Genomic DNA, 25269 nt, shown 5'->3' with positions numbered 1-25269 from the left:
AGATGAGCCTGCACATTTCCCTGTACCCCCCATTTTAGTTTGATTGCTGTCAGATATTTTTATTTCTAAAATAGGGTCACACCACCTCAGTGCTTGAAAAGCCCACGCTCGGCCGAGTTTCCCCTCCAGTGTCTCTGGGAGCTCTGGTCCCTCTGCCAGGAGGCGGTGCTGTTTTTCCACCACATGTGCGCGAGCTGTGCTGCAGGGGGGCTTGAGGGAGTATGCACCCACACTTTGATGGCACTGAAACTCTGGTTCCACAAGCGGCTCATGTTTGGGGGGGTCAGTTGTGTGGCCCCATCTCCCCCTTTCATGGTGCTGGCTCTTCCAGGTGTATGAGAATCTGACCTTTGACCCCACAAGCAAGGCTGGCTTTCTTCAGACTCCCTCCCTCCAGCCAGTGCCCCTCCCCCCAGGATTGTGTGTGTGCTCACTGCTGCTCACAGGCAGCCTCGCAACCCGCCGTCACTCAAACACCTCCTCCCCCCGGCTTCACACCAGGAAGGTTTCGCTTCTCAGCCTGGGTTGCGGGGCGGTTTGAGAAAAAAGCTGCTTTCTGCTGGCTGTAATTTTGCCTGAGGTTCCTAATGAGGGCGACTCGGGGGTCCGTGTGTTTATTTAAAGACGCTTTCATCTCGGGACCGGAGAAGACAGCTGCATGCAATTGGCATGATGTTGTTATAGAAGAATCACTTCGTCTCTGACACACAAGGAGCTTAATGACAGGCTTCTTGCGGCGTCCTTGAGAATGATAAATCCGCTTCTGCGCACCTGAACTGAATTCCAATGAACCGCGCGTCCACAAAGCAGCACGAGCTGCCTGCCCTGTAGGTGAAAAAAAAAACCCAACGCTGTGTGGAATTTCGGCTGGTGCTGGGCTCCCAGTGAGGTGTGTGCGCTTGTCCGTGGGGCTGGTGGCATTGCAGGGGGGGATGGCACACGCTGCGCCCCTCTGCTCCCTGCTGGCCAGTGGCAAATGAGGCGATGCTGACAAGCCTAAATCTGCCTGCTGCTCCCAGGCAAGGCCCTGCTACCTGCTTCTGGAGCTGCATTTGTAAGCCCAGCGGGGTGCGGTCGCATTTCAGCACACCCCATTACATCGCATCTCAGCCAGCTCATTCGTTAGCTGACACAGAAAGAAGATCTCTGGAGACGGCGTGATCTTGGAAAGACTGGAGCATAAGAACACCCACGGGACAATCTTTTGTGTTTTTTTTCTTTTTTTTCTTTTGTGACTGAGAGAACCTCGAGAGGAGAGCGCCTCAAATTCGCACCGTTCTGTGAAGATGTTCTCAGTGATTGAACGCAAGAGCCTGGATTAAATCCAGACCTCAGCTTTCCAGCCAACCATAGTGATGGGGACAGTATACTAAGACCAAGGTCCTGACTCTCTGTGGTTATTAAAAATCCCAGGTCATTTCTTTAAAATATATTGGGACATTGGTTTAGAAATTCTGAATCAGCGTTAAGAGCACCACCTACTGGTCCACCAGCACCACTTACAACAGCACTCATATATGACAGAGCAGTTGGTTGCTCTCCCATCGGTGTACTTGTGTTTCCTAATGTGGGAAGTCTGTTGTTTACTTGTGGCCAAAAAAAACAGGATGAATTAAATGCATTTAGATGTTCTCCTGGAAATTTTTGAAAATCAGTTTATTAAAGCATGGTCTGTTGAACGAAAATAAAACATCACCTGCAAAGTTGCAGAAACACATTTTGTATACCATAAAATTGATAAAGATATCACTGTAAACTGTACAGTGCTTTTAAAAACCTAGTCCTCGCTTTGCAGTTTATATTTACACGTTATTTATAGTTGTACAGATAAGGGTACATTTTATACCCTGAAACATTCATTCCACTGTGTGCATGGTCTAAAAGAAGAACAAAAACATTTACAGTTTTGCCAAAAGAAATGTACATTTCTGTTGAAAATGTTCAGATTACAATCTCTCACATTCCAGTGCCACTCACTAGTTCATCTATAATGACCTTGAAGTACAAAAACCTTATTTTACAAAATAATGTCTCTGGACTTATTGTATGTAAGCCAGAAAATAAAACAATGAATGAATAACTGACTGGTATGACACGTGCAGATTTGGAAGAATCGCCTGAAGGGTGGTTTTGTGGGGCTGGGGGGGGTCGATTAGACCTTTGCTTGTAAATTGTACTGCAAGGAGAGAAGAGGCTCTGAAACACAGGAGCCCAGCTTGCTGGATGTGGTCAGTAGAGACTCTCGAGACAGAGGCCTGTCCGAGAGACGAGTCTGACTGCCCCTGGGCTGCCCCCGAGCCCAGAGGTGGCGGCTCCGGCCGAGGCACACAAGCCATCCTGTCCAGCTCGGTGCCGAAACGCCAGCTGGGCCGACCCGTCCTGCTCGCTTTGCAGCGATGTGGGAGAGTCGTTTGGGTGCCCTTGACACGTCTTTAATGAAGGGCAATCCAGTCAGGTGTCTGGGCTGGGCAGTGTAGGCTGGGGAGGGGGTGACACACAGCGCAATGCCGAAGAAGTAGTTCAGATCTTTTCATCTGGTTTGTTCAAAACGCAGAGACGTCACCGCCCTCCCACACAACTGGTGGGAACAGGTTGTGAAAAGTATTTCAAACAATACTTGTGTCATAAAAAAGGCTTCTGTCAGCCATCCATAAGAACGGAAGAGTGAGCTGCAGCCCGGGTTCTGGAGATTCATTCCAGCTCTTATTTACTGAATCATGGTCTTAATTTAATGAACAGCATGTGCACTGAGACCCTTCTTGTCAGAAGAGGATAGGAAGAGAAACTGCAGGCAGCCATTTAACCCATCTTACTTGGTTCCTGGTGTTCTGAGGACGGATCAGCCGGAACATGTATTGAAAGATCTGTTGAAATCAGCTTCAGCAACGCGGCTGGGCCGTTTGCTCCCGACACCCACCTCCCTTCGTGTAAAGCTTCACAGAGCTTTGCCTAGATGGACTTGTTCCTCCCTCTTGGCCTGTCCAGGAGTGTGTGCTGTTTCTGTTTCCGAGGAGTTTAGTGTGAATGGCTGCTAACCTCACTCGCTGTATGTCTGTGCAGATCTCTTGAAATACGCGGCATTTGCTATAATCTTGCCGTGGTTTTACCATGCATCTACTTTTGTTAAATCTTCTTGCAGAACGTACCAGACTTGCTGTAGGACACTTCCCTGTCATTTACAATTCCCCTCCCTGTTGCTTGAACACGACAGACTCACTCTTACCCTTGCCCTCAGAGGGTGTTACAGTCAGCCTCCTGCAGCTGTACGTGTTCTAGCTTCTGTTTGGCTTGTCCATTTGTTTTGTCAATAAATAATTCAGATCATTTAATTTGGCAAACAGCTATTTACACGCAGTTCTTACATGTTTGAGTTATTTTTATCAATTCATCCTAAGAGTCATAAGAAAGAGTGCTAGAGAAAGCAGAAAATTACCTAAAACCTGGTATGAACCTCGAAATGAGTTCAGATGGAACATGGGGTGAACATAGCTCTGAATGGCGCTGAAAATGTTGTATTTATAAACATGATCTTCACATTGTATTATCCTATATTGTGAGTTATAGATCTGTACTTAGCTATAGAACCCAGAGCTACTTTGTTAAACTCTTTTTTTTCCCCATCCACCAACTTCCACTTCAATTAAAATAATAACAGTCGGCTCGGCCACTCGTGAGTATTTTTTAACCCATTTAACAGCGTGTTGTGTGAAATCAAAATGAGTACCGCGATGTCCCCTGCCTCAGATCTGTGTCACTGTGTGGCCATGAGGGAGAAGAAGCCTGATGATGTGTGGAACCACCCCTGGGATTGACAGAAAACATCTGCTCTTTTCTCCAATGTGAGGCAAGAAACCCCAATAGTGGCTTGCACAAGAAAAGGGTGGGCTGGTGAGATTGGGGTACAGTTATGAGCACCCCTGTATCTGTCACCACAGAGACGCAGTGTTGCTGTGGTTAAGGTGCAGGGCCTTTTACTGGGATTTCCTGGTTCGAAGCTCAGCTCTGCCCCTGACTCAGAGTCACCTGCTGCTGCACCTTCAGGTGAGCAATAAGAGGGGGTTCCTGTCGGGAGTGAATCTGCACAGTCTGCGCCCTCCCTCGTGTCTGCAAACTGCTGAGGACAAGGGCTTCAGCCAAGCATCTAGCATCTATAAACGCGAGGAGCTCGGGGAATAGCAGATCCTTTGATCAGGGCTGGGTTTCTTCAAGTGTTATCGCTGGAAGATGATGCTAATTCAGGTCGGGGTTTGGCAGAAGACCTGTCCAAGATTTAGCTCATTGAGAAGTGTTCTAATCAGCGGTTGTTTATGTCCTGGGTTCTGAGGACTGACGGGTTGTAAACCCGTAAGGAGGAATGACCTTCAGGGCACACTTCGGCACCAGCGGTCAGTAACCCTGCACACTTCGTCGGTGTTGAATGTACCTGAGATTTATTTTCTTGCCACAACTTTGGGAAACAGATACAGGAGCAGGCTTTGTCTGAGCAGACTTGTAAATCAGCTCCTCGCCAGCCCACTCTGGGGTCTCGTGGGGGTCTGGGCTCCTGTCTCTCTCTCCTTCTGTCAGCAAGACGACAGACTTCAGAAAACCACAACAGATCGCCACAGCAGGACAGGCGCAAGAGGCTCTATCACTCCAGCTTGTGAGGGCAGAGGAAGGTCACACAGGCCTAGCCCCTCTGTGTCCTCCACGAAGGGAGACAGAGCTCTGAGGAGAACAGCTGGCGATACCTGCAGCTCCGAAAGATTCAGGGATAAACCTCATGCAGGGTGGAAGGAAAATAAATTAGTCTGCAGACTCCTTGCTTCTGGGAAAAGGTGTGCAATTAGAAGAATGCCGTGACTTTCCAGCTCCACTACAAGGGTTTCCACAGTTTTGACAGAGCGCCTGGAGGGTAAGTGAAGGAAGGTCAGGTTCTCTCCTGCCTGGCCAAGCGTTTCACTCGGGTGGTTTTCTCCTCTTTCCTCCTCTGAGGATCGAAAGCGTTTCTTCATAAAATTGCCCACTCCGAAAATTAGCTTAAGTAACAGTTACTCCATCGGTACTCCATTATTAACAATCAATGCTGCGCCGCATTTTAATTAGCAGCACTTCCTAAGAGCAGGTAATTCTAATTGTTAATGACCACAGCACTCCTGGGATTCCTCCATGAGCTGACTGGACATTAATGCACAGAGTGCAGTTCTGGTCAGTTCAGGCTTTGATTGAGGAGAAGAAATAAAAGGATGGAGAGGGCTGGCTCGTGTCCCCAGTCAGCACAGGAAATCCGGTAAATTAAAATGCAAGCGTCCCCAGAATACTGCAGGCTTTGTACATCGTTACAGCAGTGACAAAAATGAGAACGTCTTCTGCCTCCGTATATACTGAGCAGCTCTGCTCATTATTTCTTTTTTTTTCTTGGTCCATGTCTGTCTTATTCCAAGAATTCAACAAAAACGAAAAAGAATGAGGGGACTTTTCAAGATTATGAGGTTATCTTTTTTTTAAAATAGAGGCTTATTTAGCATTTCAGCTTCTAGACACGTAATTCCCTTTTTGTTAAAAAAATTACCTCCTTTGCATTTCAAAGCATTTTGCCTCCCCTCCACTCCCCTCACACGCACTTGCGTGGAAACAAAAACGTGTTCTGTTCTGCCTGCACCTGCATCTTACAAAAGAGCTATTTGGCCCTCTCTGACACACACACTCACTCAGACTCCCTGGCCGGGAGCTCCCCTCTGTTTCTGAGTGTCTGAGGCTGAATTGTAGCGAACCCGGGTCTGAGAATGGACGGTACGATTTTGCACAGTTGTTTTTGCCAAGTTAATTGTGGACTAAAGATTCACGAGTCACAATTTTGCTGCAAACGGCCTGTGCAAACAACAAGAGCAAACGTCAGCTGGGATGGGCTGGGCTGGTGTGTAACACGTCTGATATGGAGATGTAAGACGTGGGAGGTGAACTGGCTCAGTCTGTGGGCAGACGGTACCCACAGCTTCATGCATCAATGCAGGTCTGCAGAGGGATTACAGTATTGACTTGAGCTCCGTGCCCCCAGGCTGAAGGATGAGGAGGAGGTCTGACTGCCACTCCACTGATGTGGAGCAGTCCAGGGGGGCAGAGATGAGGGGTATTAAAGGAAACAATGATGAACCGCATTTGTACAGAGGGGGGGGGGAGTGAATTTGGGGGCTGTCGTCTCTCCCAGACACGCTTTTCTGAACCGCTTTGGGTGAGCTGGTGCGCACCGCGTGAGTGTGTGAACATGAAATTTACATTAAGAGATTGATCGTGTTCATGCTGGGGGGCTGGGGGGGGGGGGGGGGCATTGCACACCCTTGCTTCCAGCCTTTTCCTGTATTTCCCAGGTGTGGCACAAAACTTTCCTGAACTGACCCCAACAGAGTGACAGAAAGAGTTGGAGAGAATTCACTGCTACACCCCACCAAATCTTCCAGCGACTGTAAAATGATGTCTGGCTCATGCAGGCCTCATTTGCTCAAACTGCTGACAGAAAATGTTTTAAAACGTAAATGTATGTGTTTGCATTTTCTACAGTGCCACCCCTGTATTTTGTGTTGCACGCCTTGCTAGGTTTAGAGGGTGCTTAACAGATATTCAATAAGAGATCAAAATGTAAAAGTTGTCGCAGGTCGTTGACAGGCGGGACCAAATGAATAAGGACCTTTTCAATAGTTTTTCTTGGACAAAACAGCAGCTAGATGAATGGTCAGTGAGTAACAGTATGGAGAAAGAGCATGATATCTTTTGGTGTTATAAATGACTCAGGCAGGGCGATGCAATGACATTTCTTGTGCATTAGGAACAGAACTGCCCTGCTTGTCATGCTTACTGTGGAGGTTACAAGCATTCAAGAAAGTACAACACAGTAACCGTTATGATGCACTTTTTTTTCACAAGTTTATTAATGGATTTAAAAGCTGCTACAAATTGTAACCTGCAGCACCTTTTTAGTTAGCAATGTAGTGTGCAACTTACCTTAAGAGACCCTGATTACAGAGAGTGCTTTGGTTTTGGGCATTTGAGTTAATACTTGAATTATGTGCATATACTGCCTTATGGTTTCATGTTATTTAAAAGCTGATCTTGCAGTAACTGAACTACCTGTGCCTAGTGGTTAGTCTCATAGGCTCCTTTCCTGTATGAACAGAAACATTATGCAGTATCCTCACTCATTGGCCGCAATGCGAGGAAAGCTTATTAATCACTATCGGCCCACAAGAACAGACTCTCCCTGGTGGGTTGTCCACGTCCAGTTCCCAGTTCTCAGTCCTAACGAAACCTGTGGGAACTACAGCTCAAGGCCACACTGCTGTTATGGGAACCACAGGGGAAGGGACTGGGCTATCTCTATTGCAGAACCTCGTGGACCACATTCAGCTCCCTGTTCGAGCTGTCTGGGGGGTCCTGCCATTTCAGCAAGTCAGTGTGCAGGTACTATACTGTATGTGCCAATTCCATAATCTCAAATCCTGTTTTTGTAGTTGGTCTGAGGCAAATGCTAACTCTCATATTCGCCTGATTTTGTTCCCCTCTTATTTAAGCTGTACTTGAAAATAAACTGGAGAATCACACCTCGGTGTCCAAGCATTAGCTAAGGATTTCATGACTTTCTAATAAGATCAAACTGCCAGGGTCACTAAGGCAGTCATGCTGCCAGATCATTTTTCCTCAGGAAATAGAGATCCACATGATTTTTTGCTGGAAAAACGCGGGCATCTGAGACAAACATTAGGCTATCTCTCAAGCCTCGACTTTTTCTTGAGATGTCCCGAGATGCACCTTTTCAACATCACTATGGTTACACGCTACAAATCAGGAGGCATTTCCTTGACTTGTTTCCTGTGAAATGGTTCGTAAAGAAAGGTCAGAAATGTCTCCTTTTTCCACAGGTCTGCTGATAATGTTTAGTTTTCTGTATTATTTAAATGAAGAAAGCAAACCCATGTGAGTTTTATACTACTCTTGTCATCTTCTCATTGACTGTTTTTCTCATTTCTCATAAGGTGGTGCCATCTTAGGCTGCATTTTTGCTTTCTCTGGTTCTTTCCTGCTGCCTAAGAAACTTTCAGAATGAATTGGGACTCTAGCAAATGAACCTTTGGGACTTGAACCCAGTACACAGTAAACTACAGTAGTCTGGATATTGACCCCGTCCTTACTTCCTTGTGCAGTGGCAGGATTCAAGTGAAGGAGAGGAAGGAGATGGTTGTGCTTCATGGGAAAGCAGACTGGACTAACGGGACTGACTCCTCGGGGTTATGGAGACACTGTGCTGATGTGTGGCTTCTAAAGTAGTATGTCATCATGTAGTCAATGGAATACAGAACATGGCGCAAGGGAGAGGAGGGAGAGGTGGCTGTGAGAAAGTGGGTTTATGGAGGGTAATCCGAACTCAAACTGAACAATGGTCTTCGCTAACGTCAGTAGGTTCCATTTGAAAATGGAGCCCTCACTTCTTAGCTTTGGTGAACACTGACTGAAGACACACTGCACCACATCTGCACACAAACACACACACGCACACACAAACTCGTCCACAAGTCCCTGGCCATAGCCTGAGTACTGGCTGGCCGGTCCAAAATCCGCCAACCCACAAGGGCTGAATTCTCCAGTCCTCCTTGGAAAAGTCAACGCAAGGCTGGGGCTGATTCCACAGACATGGAGACATCGGACGATAGGGTTTCCCCGGAAAGATGCGAGGACATTCCACAACAACGTCTAAAACATGTCGGCTCAAGCTTGGCTAGTCATGGCTACAGAGATGCTCAGACCAGCCAATCGTGGCCAGGGAGTGAGGACTGTCCACACACACAGCGCACTCACACGCACACACACACACACAGCGCACTCACACACGCACACAGACACACACATCAGACCCCTGGTGTCAGGCACAAACGTGCGATGTGTTACTTGGATGAGGCTGAGTGTTGTGAGAGTGGAGAAAAAGACAACAGAAGACAGGTGACGCTAAAATGAACATTTATAATGACTTTTTTTTTGTTGTTGCTGCTGTTGTTGCCGGAAATAATAATTAAAAAAACGATTTAATATATATTAGTACTAAAATGCCGACTTCACTGGTAAATCCACAGGTCAAAAAACACAACTTTTTTTCTTTTCTTTTTTTTTTACAAACACAATGCTACAGTAACATTTAAATACTCATTACTCTTTAAGTCAAGTTTTACGAATGGTGTTCCAAAAAGAATCTCAAAATAACAACAAAACCAAAAATAGAAACAATAATTCACCTTTCCAGTCGTCCCTTTTTTTGTGGCGGTTGTTGTTGTTTTATTAATAGTAATATAATATGTTAAAAATAAATAGCTTCAGTGAAGAGACCACACAAAAATGAGACCCAGCAGCATAAAAAGTCATTTGTGAAATGCAGTGCTCCTCCGACAGCTTGCAGCTCCTTCCTGTACACAGACAGCAGCTCTCCTGGCTGCGGTTCTGCAGCTGGCCAAGACTGGCATCAGTCTTGTGTGCAATTCGGCATTTGGCACTTCTAGAACAGGTGGGTGCTATCTTTTTTGCTTTCTGAAATCTATTTAACCTTATACTGTATATGCGTACTTTGTCAGGGTGAGTACTATATCTGCAAATACCCCTCGGAATTCCAGGCAAGGATTGGGTGGACTAATAACTGGGATTGTCCCGGAAGCAAACATGATCTCAACTTCCGTTCTGTCCCTCGTTTTTTTTTCTGGGACTTACTGAACAATCCCGTCTACCTCGAATCCGCCATTTTTTCCATTTTCTCTTCTCGGCTTGTCAATGGAGAGGGAACCACGCTGTGCAGGGGCTCAGCGAGAGCTAAGTGCCGAGTCTGCCGGGCGAGATTCCTAGGGCTTGGGAATTCTGGGGATTCTAGGCGGATTACACTCGACTAGCTGTGCCCTGCTGGGGATTCTGGGAGTCACACTCCCACGTGGGGAGAGGGGCTGCAGTTTTGCATATCTGTGCTTGGCTTTTTGAGAATATCTGCATACCAGGGGCATGATATTGCAGTTTTGGCAGTCGTTTACAATAGATAGGCCAGGAAATGCTGTTTGGAAACCCTACTTGCATTTTCACACTCTAAGAAGAACAGAGTGTACATAAACACATTACCTCCTCTGAATTTCTGTGCCATTACCCCAAGAACAGAAAACCTTTTGGAACAAACTGCCTGCTGAGGACATGTCAGGGTTTCTTAATTCCACAAAAGCGGTTTTTGTGCTGCCAGCCCCATTCTGTTGAACACAAAAATGGGTGTTGCTTTTACAGTTCAACAAAACTGGAAAAAAAATCTATATTTACAATGAGAGAAATATGAAGGAGTGGAAAAACCATCATTTTTGTTTGTTTTGTTTGTTTTTTCTCTTTCCGAGAACTGTCTTGTCCCAATGGCGCGAGAAACAAAACAACAAAAAATAAATCCAATCCAAAACTCAACTAATAAAAAAAAACAACAAAATTGCACAGTCTCAAAGAAGCTTGGAGATGGAATGGAGATTTTTAAATCCAAACAGGGTTGATGAACACAGAAGGGAGGAAGAAGGTCAAAGTTCATGAGGGGGTGAAAAGTTCAAAGTTCAGAAGACAGTTGAAAAAGATGGCTGCCCAGCTGGCGTTCTAAACTCCTCACACCTTTTTAATTTTTTTTTTTTTAATGTCTGAATATGAGATTTCCCATCGAGATAAAATGGAGAGACTCTGAGTGGAGAGTGACAGGCGCCCCCAAAACACTCTAGCACACAATCAGTGATGTCCAGGAAGGTTGAAGAGATGAGAGAGAGAGCTAGGAAAAGCAGTCTGAGAGAGGTAGCCAGCCTTTACCGTGTTAATCCAAGTCTGCTTTTGTTTCTGATAATGTCAAGGCGTCATGATTAAACATCATGTTATGGAGGAACATGCTGGCCTCACGTGTGCATCCGATGAATGTCCAACAGACAAGAAAACTCAAAAAAGTCTGGAATGGTACTGCTGTTGCTTTTTTGTTTGGCACTCAGGAAAAACAGGAAGGAGGTGGCAGGAAGTGGTTGATAGTGGGGGCAGTGGAAGAGGAAGAGTAAACAGGGTACATATGAATGGCATTTTGTTACACTGGTCTAGGTTAGAAAGAGTCGTAACAAAAACAAGAAAATAAATAGTGACATGACAGATGCAGTCTGACGTTGCTGGTGCTTTTAATGGACGCAAGCTGCCGCACGAGCCTCGACTCCGAGGACGCGAGGCGGACGGCAGGGTGGGGGTGAACAGAGCGCTCGGATGGAGGACACAGCCGCCGCCCAGGCGGTGACCTGACCGGCGCCGAGCTGCCCCCCCCTTCCCTCTGGGCTACGGAGACGTCCCCCCACCCCAACCTCACCTCCCGCTGTCCGAAACTGACCACACAGCCAACACAACACAACACAAGCCCGTTCCCGCCCCGGCCCGCGTGTGGGGGGCGCTGCGGGCTCGTGTCCACCCCCCAGCGAGCCCGCGGGCGCAGGTGCGAGACAGGGGCGGCTGGCTCCGCTCGCCCCCTGTTTTGGCACTTGTTTCCCTTTATTGCTTGAAACAGAAACTGGTCTATCACTGCGGTTGCACAGTTTCACAAAAGGAACACCCTACTCAGCAAATGAGCTCCTAGCTAACTAGCAACTGCAGTTCTACCCTCCACTCTGTGCTCTTTGCTGGGTAGCATGCCCGTGCAGGGGCAGCGCAGCCCACTTCCTGTCATGCGATGAACTCCAAACCCTTCTCCCTGCCGACTGGCCATAGTCAGCTTCTTACAGGAAAACCCCTTTCTCGCTCGTCAGGGTCTGTTCAGTGATGTGTGCAAACCCCCACAACACAGGAGTATGGTTTGATTCCAGTCCTGGTGCGAAGTGGGTGTGTTTAGCCTTTGCAGTGATTGCAATCTGCTCCACCTCCTTCGAGGTGCCCACGCGTGTCAGCGCGTGTAAACCAGCCGAGGGATGAAAAGACGTCTAAGGGAAGCGGTTCAACGAAATTTGCACCCATCCGTTTGAAACATCCCTGAAAGACCCTGAGAGACAATCGGGGCGAAGAGCGAAGTGTAGAAACCACGTAAAACCGTGAAGACAAAGGCTTTCCGCCCCGGCCATCGCAGTTGACTCTGCTGTAAAGCGCGTCTGTTCCCGAAGAGAGGATGGGGTTTGTTCGCAATGCCCCTGTGATGATAAAACAGACCCGTGTCTCAGTGTCACAAGACCCGACTAAACCTACGCGATGCGAGCTGTTGGAAGAGAACACGTAACACTCCACCTCTGAAATGATGTTTAAAAGACAAAGACAGACGGTGGTTTTAAGATGTGGGGTTTAAAACGTTTCCTTGCCAGCGTGCGCTACAGCGAGTACATTTACGCGACGGATTCTGCGCCTTTGCTGGCCCTCAGGCCACACTCGTTAACGCCCCTCTCTAACCTGGTCGTGTTTTGCGTCGTTCAGGGATGGCGGACACCTCACATGGATTACAACCGCAGTCTAACAAGCAGCTAACGTCCTCCTCAAAACGCCAACCCCAAGGGGTTCCGGTTACTCGTTCAGAAATGATCTAGGACGACCTCCAACATCGCTTAAAAACCCCAGACCGCGTTAACTGTCCGCAGCTGATCCGAGAGAGAACGAAAGCGGACTTTTCTGGGGGTTTTCTTTACGTGTTTGTTCGGTCAGGCTTAAAAGGATGGGCAGCGGCCCCAGCAAGTTTGGTCTGAAAGAAAACAACATCACAGATATGGGATATGGGAAAAAAGTCAAATTAAAAACATTTGTGAAAGGTGCTCTACTGAGTCATGCAAAGATATGTCTTCAAAAATAACGATACACCAAATTCCTCGTTTTTTGTTGTTTTTTGTTTTCTTTTGTCCACACTTTCACTTCGATATCATGCAACATAGACGTGCAAATAAGAGAAGTTCTAAGCTCCACAAAATACGTTTTCTCAACTATAAAAGGCTGCCTTAAGAACGCTAATGACTTGTTCAACTCTAAACATGCTACCCTACCTAACAAGAGGTTTGGAATAAGAGTGATCCGCTAACCCGGCACAGACACGCTCTGGAGAGTCCCTCGGTTGTTAGTGATTTCTCCCAGCTGCGCTCCGATTCGTCATTACAGGGCGGTAGACGACTGTTTGCAAAGCTTTGCGTTTTTTGTCATCGTTTTTTTTAACCAAAGGTGTCTCTAGGACAGTCTACTTAAATAATAAATGTGTGTTTGGCACTTTTTCACATTTTTCCATTTGTTATTTTTTAAAAAATATTCGTTTCTTGATTCCTTCCGGTGCGTTTACCGTTTCTCTATTTTGGCACAGGTTTATTTAGTAATTTTATTATTACTGTCATTATTATCTTTTTCAGTATTTATAATATATCTTACACCTCATTTGCTTTCTTGAAACTAGAGCATCTTGCTAGTCAGCAAGTCCGATATGTTTCTTTATAGATCGCTTAGTACATAGCAGCATTTTTATAACTTAGAAAATAGTTAAGTATGTAAACCTATTCAATATCTGACTAAATCTACACGTTCTTAAAACAGGTAGAATTAAAGGACGAGACAGTACTACATGCTTACTATATTGCTTCCTCAATGTTTCACATTTTCCCCCTAAATTCCAAAAGAAACTCAAAAGTGAAATGGAGATCCTATTGCATTTTGTATTACAATATATATATATATTCCAGTTGCAATGGAAGAATAATAATAAAAAGGTCTTTTCTCTGGTTGGCGTTGTACGGCACCTTGTCATCTCTCTCCCTGTTCAGATTACTGCTCTCACAGCACAGGCTTGGACTCCGTTGGCCTTCCTGCTGAAGAACAGCCTCGAATCCAGCTGTCTGTCCTCACGCAGCTGAGACTCCTGCGGCACTGTGTCACGCGCTTCTTATTTTAATTTTTATTTGGAAGGGAGCTGTAACAGGATTTTGAGGTAAATGTACAAGTGAATTTCCCATTAGGGGGCAATGCTAATGATGCCCTTTCCTAATGCCAGCTAGAATTCCGCAGGTTTTTTTGGCCAGGTCAAAGGGTACGGAACATGGTGTCATTTTTCTATACTCACTCAAAAGTGCTGCAGTCTGTTAGTTGTTCCATTTTTAGAGTCTTTTCTCCACCGTAAAGCCTTAATTCTCACAGTGCACTATTTTTATAAAATGTCGGGATATTCTTTAAGTGCAGCCTAAACGTTTTAGCGCTGCTCAGCTCTTCTGCAAGCTGCGTGGATGGACACGGACGTGGTCAGGAAGCACTTTTCCAGGGGGAGGCAGGATTGTGGGAACCTGTGGGGATAGGAGGCGTTATGAAACAGATCTCCTCTCACCATCGGAAACACGCAGGTTTCTACAAGGTGGCTAAAATGCGATCGAGGACGCCTGTATCTCGATACTCTGATGGCCTAGAATCTCCTGGAGCACTTGTGCGCCGAGTGTGTCTGGTACAGTAAGGGACATTGGCTAAGCCACAGTTTTATCTGGAGCTGCTGAATTAGCAAACTGTAGCACAACGCCGTGTCACAGTGGAGACACAGTGTCTGACACGGTGTTGTTATCTGGGGGCGTTTACACAGGCCAAGGTGGGGTTCAGATTCCTTTATATATATACAATCCCTGGTTTCTCCACATTCCCCCCGGACTATCTTCCCTGTCAGCCCATGCGCACCAGTGACGGGGACAGGAAGGAGACACAGGTTGGGGTTTGACGTGTGTTAAGAATGAGGTGGCAGTGGGGTTGAGCGGGGGTGGGGGGTGGATGGGTTTGAATGCAGATAAAGAAGTCTCCTTACCATACAGTGAATACCAGCAATTTGCTGGCGCTGAGACAGTGCGGAGACTGTTTTGAACAACTTAGTCCAGTCTTCACTACTAGGTTCCCTTAAATAATCTGTTGTTCCCCCATTTCAATTTCTAGTTTCAACTCTGCTCCTGGAGATGTCTGTGGCCTAGGGGCTCGTCTCTCTCTACAGCTCGACAGCAGATCACTCATGGGCAAGCCGGTGCATCCTGAACTGAAGTGAATTGGGTCACTGTCCTTCTTCATGGGTAACGGTCAAGTGGACTTCCATCCTAAGGTTTTTTAAAAATGTATAAGCACGTTTCTGATACACTTTCCCACAATATCCAAAAAGCAGAGGGCAGAACTCCACGATTACCTACTCAAGACCTGCTTATTTCACAGGATATTAGATATGTCTTGCATTCTATGTCCAATGACAATTAGGCATTCTTGCCTGAGGGTTGTTACCTGTGTTACAGGTTCAACAACCGGAACCAGAGCTGCTGTAGGAAATAACAAGTGTCCATCTCAGTGTGCCCAAAGGAGTGACGTTGTGGCTCCCAGGTGCTGGGGCTGTCGGCAGAATAAGAGATCATCATGAGGTTTCTACAGCTGGAATTCTGCATAAAAGTGCAAAGAAAATGAGCACACTTTTCCCCCACTCTCACCCCAGATGGAACGTTTTCTGTGAGTTCGCCTTTCTCCGATGCTAATCCCTCTTGTGTGGGAGCTGATTAGAAACGCCCCCTGCGCTTGACTCCAAGATCAGTGCCAGGGAATGAGGGCATATCCGCTTTTAAGACGGAAATGGGGAAAAATAAAACAGATAAGTGACATGGACTTACAAGCAGCATGTGGATCAACCGTTGTTCCTCATGATGTCTGGATGGCCATGATTCTGATTGCTTTGAAGCAGCTAACTGGTAAGGGTGTGTGACGGCCTGTAGGACTTCTTGATACGTTTGGTTCACTTGTAAACCCACTCGCTCTCTTCTCGTCAAACGAATCCGCAGGCCATCCTCCTGGGATCCTTCTGCAACACAGACACTTGTCTGTTTGCACCAAACTCCCACTGCCTATACTTACAGCCCAGCGCGTTTTCTAACTGGGAGAGTCTGATCCCAGTGCCCAGTGCCGCACGGATATGGGGTACACAGGAGGAGTCTCTAAAGACAACCTGCAGTTTGCCGGTGTGAAGTAATCACACAGCTGCTCTCGCACATGTTCGGAAACCCATCAGCATCGCTGGCGTCTTCACTTAAGTATTACAGCCTTTCAGCACGACCCATCCTGGAGGGGCTGTCCCCCCAACCTGTCTGTTTAAATCAAGCACCAGGAGGAGCAGCTGTAGCCTCTGGCTCCGTGTTCCTCACTGCGGCAGCTCTTAAGAGCCGCACTGCTCTTCTGGGACAGGCGAACGGCGGGGGGTGGGGGGGGGGCGGCCGATCCGCAGAAGTCCAGAAACACGGACACGCTTGGCGTGCACGAAGTGCGGAGAGAGCTTCCCGAAGAGGAGACCGCGGATTTTCGGCAGTGTGAGTTTGCTCAGTGTCTCCTCTGTCACATGAAGCGGCGCTGGGCTCACGCGACTTCTGTACTCTGCAGTTTCATACCTTCTGTCCTCTTCCTCCATCTTTCCCCCTGGTTTTTGTCTAAACATCCAGCTTCCTGCTGCTCTGAGCACCGATGTGGCCGAGGGAGTGCTGGAGGCCAGAGGCAGCCCCGCTGTGGGGAGGCGCCAGTGTAGAGCTTGCCGGTGCACCTCCTACTGCATCGAATACCCCCTCTCTTGCACCCCGTGTTATAAAACCCTCAAGAAATCTCGAACCAGCTTGGTCGCTGACACTAGTGAAGCCTCCAAGCTTTCACGTGTGTGCAAAAACAATTCAGCTTCCATGAAGCAGCCCAGATTGCCAGTGGCTTCCATAGACTAAGGATTCAGAAGCGCCAAACCGGGAGAACTCCAGGAAGGACAGGCTGCGTTTTCGGGCGGTGAAGAAAGGCAATGAGGAAGAGGAACTGGCTCAAATTTCCAGCACTGGCTGAAGAAACCATCTGGCCTAAGAGGTCAGTCTGAGTGCAGCCGTCACGTCTCCTTCAACACCAAGAGCCAACGTCATTAATCTGCACCGTCGGATTCGGTGACAAACGCAGTCAAGAGAACTTGCCTATTGCATTGCTCTCGACTCTAATTTGGATCGAGGTTTGTATTGTTGGGAGGGGGGGTTGGAGGGATAGAATGACACTCCCTAGAACGACAATCCCTAAAATGACGGAGTAATGGCAAGAATTCATATGGATTGACTGGCATTCTGGGGGCAGAAAAGAAAATGGCAGTGTCAAGGAATTCCTGTCACCTGCACTCCTGGTCTCTAGCTGTTGTCTATTGCCTCCAGTCAAACGTGACGTTTTTTCTCCCCAAGTATTAAAAGAGTCCCTTTCCGTAAAACTGCCGAATCGGAGTGACTTCAAACGCGCAGGAAAATCAATTGCCTAAACCCAGCTGCTCGCCCCCACCATGCTGGAGGAGCTCCGCCTCCACCTGAAACCCAAGAACCGTCTTGTCTGGTTTGCTGCTCAGTCTGTTACGAGTGGAGAGCTGGAGCTGGGAGGGAGGGACAGGGAGAGAGACCTTTGCTGTGCGCTATGCCTCTGTGTCACAATGAGAAATGCCAGGTATATCTTTATAGCACCAAACATAAGACCTAGCAACGTGCTCAACGCTTCCTGCGTGCCACAGACACACACACGCCTGTATGTCCGTGTCTCATCGGAAAGAATCTGACACTGCGATTTCCCCTCATGTCTGATCTCAAACCGACACTTTAGTGACTCCTTCTTAACCGTACGCTCAGTGCCAGCAACTAAGTGCAGTTCTTATGGGGTTTAAATTACACATATATTACGCTGTGTGACTTATGATTTAATTCATTTGTATATATAGATATAAAAAGCAAAATTAAATTAAAAAATATAGTATTTTTACATTCATGTCAACCTGAATTCACAGATTTCGAAAAACCCTAAAATACTTCTTAGTCTTTTTATGAGTGAAAATCATATTAATAAATAATGATGATGGAAATGATAAGAATAATTATAATGGTAGTAATAACCATAACAATAATACCTTAGTGCGAACCCTGCAGAGAGAATGCCACAAACTCTGTGCTCGTCTTCCCAGTCCAGGAGTCTGAGCCAACAAGAAACTTCACTGTGTGACTCACTTTCCAGTACCAGACTCAAAAGGTCACCTTTGAGACCAAAACGCATTCGCGAGCATTATTTTGATAGATATACGTGCATCACTGACCCTGTTTGAGTCAGCTCCCAGAATTAGATACCAGAAGAACTGCATTACCCAGCCTCCACTGCTGGCCTCGTTACCCAGGGGGCAGAGCAGAGAGGGGGCGTGGCCTCTCCTCACGTCTCAAGGGCAAGCACTGGTTCGCTGTCTCGACGGACCCGCTAGTGGGCAGGGGGACGGGGGGCTGGGGGAGAGGGGGGTTTGGGAGATCGGGACCATGGGCACTATTTGACTACATCCCCCCAAAAAAATCCGCAAGCTAAAGAGAAATGGAGGAGGGGATCGACGACCCCGGAGTCTCCGCCCCCGGCCGCCTGCCAGGATTTAAAATGCCGCTCACGACAGTCCGAAAAATGGAGGAAAAAAAACAATAAAAAACGAAAAATCCCCAAAACATCAGGATTTTAAGTAATAAAACCCTATTTACATATTACACATTTTCCTGGTTTCTTTGTGATACGTTTCCTTCGTTAGTGACTCTTTTGTTGCCGTCGCTTTGCCATCCTTTTCCCTTAAATACTGAAATGCAACCAAGCTTTTTGGACGATTTTGTTTTGACTTTCTTCCTTTTCTTTTTTTTTTCCGTCCCGCGTTCTTCCCCAGCCCCCTTTTTTCCTACTCGTCTGCTCCCGCTCTCCTCCCTAGCCCACTTTCTGGGGGTTGGTGGCGCGCACCCCTTGCTCGTACGTGATCCTCTGGCTGATGAGATACTGCGCCGCCTGCGTGGCGGCCGGAGATCCGGTTATGGTTACTTTACGGTTCCTGGTGCCCGGGATGAACTCTCCCTTTTTGGAGATCTGAATGCGGGCTCCCGTCAGCTCCTGGTATTCCACTAGCGTCTTCCCGCCTTTTCCCAGGATGGCGCCCACCAGATTCTCGGGCACGGCGATTTCCACCACGTCCTTCGCCCCTTCTGCCAGCTTCTCGGTGGCCAAGAGGGAGCTGGCGACCAGGGGGGAGGTGGCGCTCAGGTACCCGTTGGTGGCACCCGTGGCGGCGGCCAGCGAGCCCAGCGTGAAGCTGCCCAGGGTGCCGGCAGGGTGCCCGGCGCTGGTCGAAGCGTCGCTGGCGTAGGATGCCAGCAGGTTGGCCGCGGCCGCGGCCGCCGGGTTGGCGCTGGCGGCCACGGCGGCCAGGACGCCGGAGGCGGCCGCTGGGTTGAGCCCCAAGCCCAGGGAGTTGGTGTTGTATCCGTAGCTGGCCAGGGTGTTGAGGGCAGACGTGATGGCCAGGAGGTCGTTCCCTGAGAAGCTGGACATGGTGGTGGGGAAGGCGCCCACTCCAGCCAGGCTGGCCTGGCCCAGCAGGCTGGAGGCGGTGGCGGCGGCGGCGGCGGCGGCCGCCGGCAGCACCTCCGCGGAGTTGGCGTAGGGCGAGCCGGTGGGGTTGGAGTTGGCCACGGGGCCGGAGATGTTGGAGTAGCTGATGTTGAGGCAGCTGCTGCTCTGCGGGTCCTCCTGGATCTTCTGCACGATGATCTCCACGGCCTTGCGGTTCTGCTCCGGCTCCCCGCTGATGGTGACCACGCGCTCCTGCAGGTTGATGCCCTCGGGTTTCTGCGACAGCTGCACCCAGGCCCCCGACTGCTCCATGATGGCCTTGACCGTGGCTCCCCCCTTCCCGATGATCAGCCCCGCGGTGCTGTTGGGGACTATCAGCTTCGCCTGAGGAAAAAACAAGCAGGAGGGAGAGAAAACAGAAATGTGTTACGGCACTGACCTTTCCGAAGCTCACAGATATCTCTGGGGTCTGGAGATACACGGTGAGCTGCTTTCAGACGGCCCAGGGAATGCTGGGAAAGGTTTCATTCCATTTCTGGGGCACAGGGCTTTCTTGTAATCTCCACATCTGCATGAATGCAGGAGGCCCTCGGTCAGATGGCCTAGAGAAAACCCCTCAGGCCCTTTGAAGGTAATGGGTGTTGTTTGACCAAGTCATTAAAACATGCCAACAAGGTGGACTGTCATTCTTTGAGCGCACAAACCCAGCTCATCCACAGGCCCTGAGCCACGTCATGCTGGTGTTGTGTGACTAGATCTACGTGCTTCACTTCAGCCTGTTTGTCACTCATTTCCTCACCGGTCTTGTGTTGCGATTCACTTTTTAAAGCCCTACGGCAAAAAGGAAACCTTTCTAATACTTTTAAGATAAAATTGCTCAGCTGCCTGTGGGTACATGCACGAGTAACAGCCCAGGAAACCACCCTGCCATGAAATGCAGCTTTAATCCAAACCATTCAAACAAAAGGGAGGCCATTTTCCGAGTGGAAAAATGGCGAGATGGCAGGCCGGGGAGAGAGAGAGGCCAAGAGAAGAACGCATTCACTGTGGCAAAGCAGGTGCAGTCGAACCTTTCAGAGAAGAGAAACAAAGAAAAAGAGGATTTTTCCCCTTCTTTTTAAATCCGAGCTGTGAATCACTGGATACAAAAGGGCTCTCAGTGAAAAGCATCAATTCCCAGGGGTCAGCGTTGCCGTGGAAACGCCGCTCCTGCATTCATGAGGGACTGAAAGAGACTTGGGAGCGATGCGTAGCAACAGCCCCCCAGAGCACCCCCACCACCAGCCCAGCTCTCACTCACCAGCCTTCTCCCTTCTGCCTCGGAGGCACGAGACAGAGCGCAGGAGAGAGAGGCTGGGGGAGGCAGAGATTGAGGAGGGTGGAAAAAAACACAACCCAGGACTGAACAGAGACGCACAGGGGCAGGTCTCTCCGTACCCAGGTTTTACCCAGTCGTGATTTTCAGGGAATCCCATGAGGCCCAGGCTCCCTTCAAGTGTTTGGAGTGCATTCAGCAGACCTGGGTTGGCTTTACACTTCAAGAAAGAGGAAAGGAAGGAGCAGCCACCACAGTCAGAGGCGTGTGAGGGGGAGGAGTGCACCCAGGAGAGGATGGACGTGAGAAGAAAGAGAGAGAGAGGAAGGACAGGGAGCAGCTTGACAGGACAGCTGAGAGAATGAGGGAGGCGTCTGCACCCTGGCCTCCATTTAACTCTTGAGAACAAGCTCGCCTCCTGGTTTGTCAGGGTTCGCAGCAAGAAAAACACAGGCATTCCTCTGGCCGCCTGGTCAAGGTGTGCTGCTTTCGCTGTGCAGCCCCCACTTCCAGCTTCCTGCTCGGTGATTTCAAGTCAGCACGAGGAGGGACTCTGTGTTGGGAGAGTGGCAGGAGCTGTTTGCCCGTGAGAGGGCCTGGCCGAATCTTGATCTGAGAGTGTGGCCGGCCTACGGGCACTGAGGTTTGAAGCTGAATGCCAGCAGCACTGTTGTCCTTCTCGTGGGCGCGCAGATAAGGGGGTACGCAGACCTTAATAATCCCTCATGTTTCCCAGCCGGGGAGAGCGGCGAAGCAGTTGGGAATGCGAGCGAAGGGGGTGGCGAACGGGAGGAGGTGCAAGCCGGAGGCGGAGAGAGAGGAAGAGGGATCCGTCTTTCTCAGCACAGCCTGGCTCCCCGGCGCTGTAGCAGCTCGCTCCCCTGTATCCACCTCCCCGTTCCCCGCGGAATCGGCCCGCTGGGATAACAGCTTGGCAGGAGAGCGGGGCACTGCTGTTTCCGGCTGTCTGGCTACAGGAGACAGGAGACCTTGTCATGCAATTCTTTTACCAAGACTTAGCAATAGAAAATAGAACGGACAGATCTTCCTCCCTCTGCAGCAGAAACGTCTATTACAGGGAGGTAAGAGGATGCTTAGAAATGTTTCTGCAGCAGCTGCAGGTTCATCAGGTGATCACCCCCAGTCCCTCACTAACTGAAGGCGGTGGAATAGTGCATTCTCTCCACTAAAGGTCTGTCTGATCAGTGGGCAAGGCCTTGGGAGGATGGGAAATATTTTGGTTTGAAATGCTGCAGACTGGAGACCCGGAGGAAGTTCTTTGCATTAACAGTTGCACTCAGCCTCACCTTAACTCAAAGCCTAACTCGAACACGAACCCAAGCCCAAACACCAACTCCAGCCTTAACCTCATGTCCCGAGCCTTTTACCTTAACCTCAGCTCCATCTGTAACCCTCACCTTAAGCACCTGTTGGCAGGTGACCATAAAGCCCTCTACATGGAAAGACTTCTAGTGGTCCCCTTATCTTCAATTATTAAGTTATAAGGGCACAGACATTTGATTCTGTTTGCATAATTTCCAAAGGGAAGTACAATTTTAATGATTATGTTGAAGATAGCTGTGGTAATAAATGGATTTATTCATTTTTTTTTGTCTACAGGGTAAGATTTTCAAGCTTCTACGTCTTTCCAATCAGCAGCTGAAAGGGAGAATAGAGCTGTGTCGACAGATAGGGCTGTAATTCTGCTGAATTCCTGCTGCTGACACCAGAGAAAGGGAGAGGGAAAATCCTGCAGTGTCATCAGCTCTGCGGGGCAGGACAGGCAGCCCTTGAGGGAGTGTGGGACAGAATGAGCTTGAACACTCGGCCAGCGTTCATTTTATCATTAACAGAGCTCGTCTATTTTATATGCTGAGGGACAGAAAGTGAGAAATGCAACAGAGGAGTCCTGGACCCACCAGTATTTCTTATGTTTAAATGCCTCTGTGAAGGCAAGGAGCAGTAGATCCACTGGAGAGTGACATGGTGCAGTACGTGTATTTTGCTCTGTTCCTCGTGCATGGCACTTTAACTGGAACTGTTGTCCACAGCGGCTCGTTTATGAGCCTGCCCTCAGCTGTCCACCGCGCGGAAGACCAGTTACTGATTTCATCATTTGTCATTTTGATTTAAAACGTCTTGAGCAGTGGATGGTAACCCCCTGGAAACCAGTCTGTGACTCCAAAAGTGGTTGTTTTCTGTCTGACGAAGATGATGGCCGGCGACGGGCATGTTTCATCCCTGGTGTGTTTGATGAGATGGGCGACATCTCTTCACACAAGAGGCTGTGATTCAGGACAATAACGGTCACAGATGCGTTCCCTACTTGTGCAACTGTTGACCAGCTTAGACCTGAAATTGGACTTGGGCTTAGAGCACAAACATTTGCGCTTTGATGTCTTAAGCACCAGACTTTAGTTTAATCACTGGCCTGCCAATCCCCTGGCTTAGCTCCCTATCTCACGGATCTCTGTGGGGGTTATTTCAGATGCTGGGAAACAGGGGTTAAAAATAACCTGATGTTCTCTGGCAGCGCTGTCGTCTTTGAGGACAGTGAACGAGCAAGAGTTAGATTGGAGCTCATGTCCTCTGTTTCGTCAGTGGAGCGATGCAGAAGTAACTCACAGCTGCTGGAATACAGAAGGTTCTCAGAGACTCTACATTCTTACTTAACTTACTTTTACTTTACTTAACTGGTTCTGTTCTGTACCCCTCTGCCCCTTCTGTATTCAGTACCCCCAGCTACTGTCTCCTCTCATTGTGCATATCTTGTGTATTTTTATTATTGTTGTCGTTCTGTAAAGTGCCTTGAAGAGCCACCTTTAAAGGCACTATATAAAACAATAATAATAATAACAATTATTATTATTATTATTATTATGATTATTATTATTATTACTCCATTCCGCCAGCTACCTGCCTTCTCCCTGTGAGGAGAAGACCCATTTGACATCCCACTCAGTGTAGAGCCATTTGTATTTCAGCAATCCGCTCTCTGTAACAGCATAGGCCCGAGGTTACTACTCTGACACCAGCACCCATGGAATCGCCTTGCTCCACTAAGAGAAAGACATCCTAAGTACTATTTTGTCTGCTGGATGTCTTTTTATCCTGCCCTAGAAAAATGAAACAAAAACAGGTCACTTAACATGAACACAAACAGTAATTTTTGTCTTTGAACTGTTCCGGACCAACAGATACTTGAGTTTTGTTGATGTTTCTTTAGTCTCTGGGACAGAAAAAACGACGTCTGTGTGTTGTGGATGTTTTTCGTGGGATTGTCTCAGTTTTCAGTCATGCGTTTAATGCAGCCTGCCTTCTAACTCAAACTATTCATTTGTAACATCTTACTTTTACATCTTAAATTTGACTTTTGTTGTGTTTGGTCAGGCATGTCCATATGTGTCCTCAAAAATAGTTTCACACAAGGATTCACGCCGAGATCCAGCACACACATTTTCTTTGTGTAACTGTGTGTGCACAGATAAACGCATGCTTTAAAAACACTGGCTGCTGGAACATGGGCAGTTTCCAGAGTGAAACCTTTGCTTGAGGCTTAACCAATGAGAGAAGCCCCATTTTGATGGCTGCTGTTTAATCTTTTAAAAACAAAATCACGAACTACTTAGCTGTAACAACATCTGTTGGCTCTCGTTCCAATCCCTTATCTCCTTTGAGAAAATGCTACATAAACAATGAATTTGTTCGCCCTCTCCTCCTATAGGACAGAATTAATCTCTGTCACAGGCCGGCCTTATCACCTCGCATACAGCACTGGTCCTGACTATGTTTGGCACTGAGCTGGCTCTTTTCCCGAATCTAGGCCCTGGCTCCTACGTGACCCCATGAGGTCCACAAGGCATCACTGGAGAAACTAAATATATCCTGTCCTTCAGCAGAGGCGGGGCTGTTTTCTAAATGAAGTAGCTGTGTTTGTTCTTGTTGACAAACTGGACAACACGTTCTCCTGCCCAGTGATAAAGATGTGATTTGAAGATGCAAGCTCTGGTATTTACAATTCTAAAAATGATATCTTTGCTATTTCCTGGCTCAGGCTACCTTAGTTTCCCAAGCAGTGACTGGTCCCGCTGGAAGACAGCGCAGGTGTGTAGTGAGGACAGTAACAGACAAGCCATCGACAGCCTCTGACCCCTATTCCAGCTCCACCGGTCACAGGAGAATACTCTAGGATTCCGTTCAGAAAACGTTCTTTTCAGATATTTAATTCACAGTTGATTTAATATTAGAGCCCCACACACTTAAAGAGAACAGGTTTCTAATATCTTATTTGGGGGGCGGGGCATGCAGGTGTGTTAAGACAGTACAGAGTTAACGTTAATGTCAATAAATGGCTCAGAGGCCTATATACCCTCACACTGCTGCAGAACTGGCTCGGATAACAGGAGCATCGGATTTTAAAGCCCACGAATTAGAAATTCTCAAGGACATTCAGAAAAATAACACCCTTGCACGAGAAACCTGGGGAAGTCCACACAGACACTTCCTAAACTAGGTATTGGTTACCTCTTTACTCTGAAGAGGTAAAACCCCAACAGCTAACTACCCTGCAAGAACTAATGAATATTATAGCTTTCCTG

At 48.0% G+C, this 25269-nt stretch overlaps 1 protein-coding gene across 1 annotated transcript in view; it reads right to left on the bottom strand.

The window, feature by feature from the left end:
* Nucleotides 1-8968: 8968 nt before the first annotated feature.
* Nucleotides 8969-25269, bottom strand: part of nova2 (NOVA alternative splicing regulator 2) — a 55462-nt gene continuing 39161 nt past the window's right edge. The window contains exon 4 of the mRNA XM_088627384.1: nt 8969-19740. Within this exon, the coding sequence (XP_088483510.1) occupies nt 18718-19740 (1023 nt within the window). The 3' untranslated portion in view covers nt 8969-18717. The remainder of the gene's footprint in view (nt 19741-25269) is intronic.

Source organism: Lepisosteus platostomus, chromosome 4 (assembly GCF_059453375.1).
Source record: "Lepisosteus platostomus isolate fLepPlt1 chromosome 4, fLepPlt1.hap1, whole genome shotgun sequence".
NCBI lineage: Eukaryota > Metazoa > Chordata > Actinopteri > Semionotiformes > Lepisosteidae > Lepisosteus > Lepisosteus platostomus.
The sequence above is the reverse complement of the archived record's forward strand: the minus strand, read 5'-3'. Positions and strand labels throughout refer to the sequence as shown.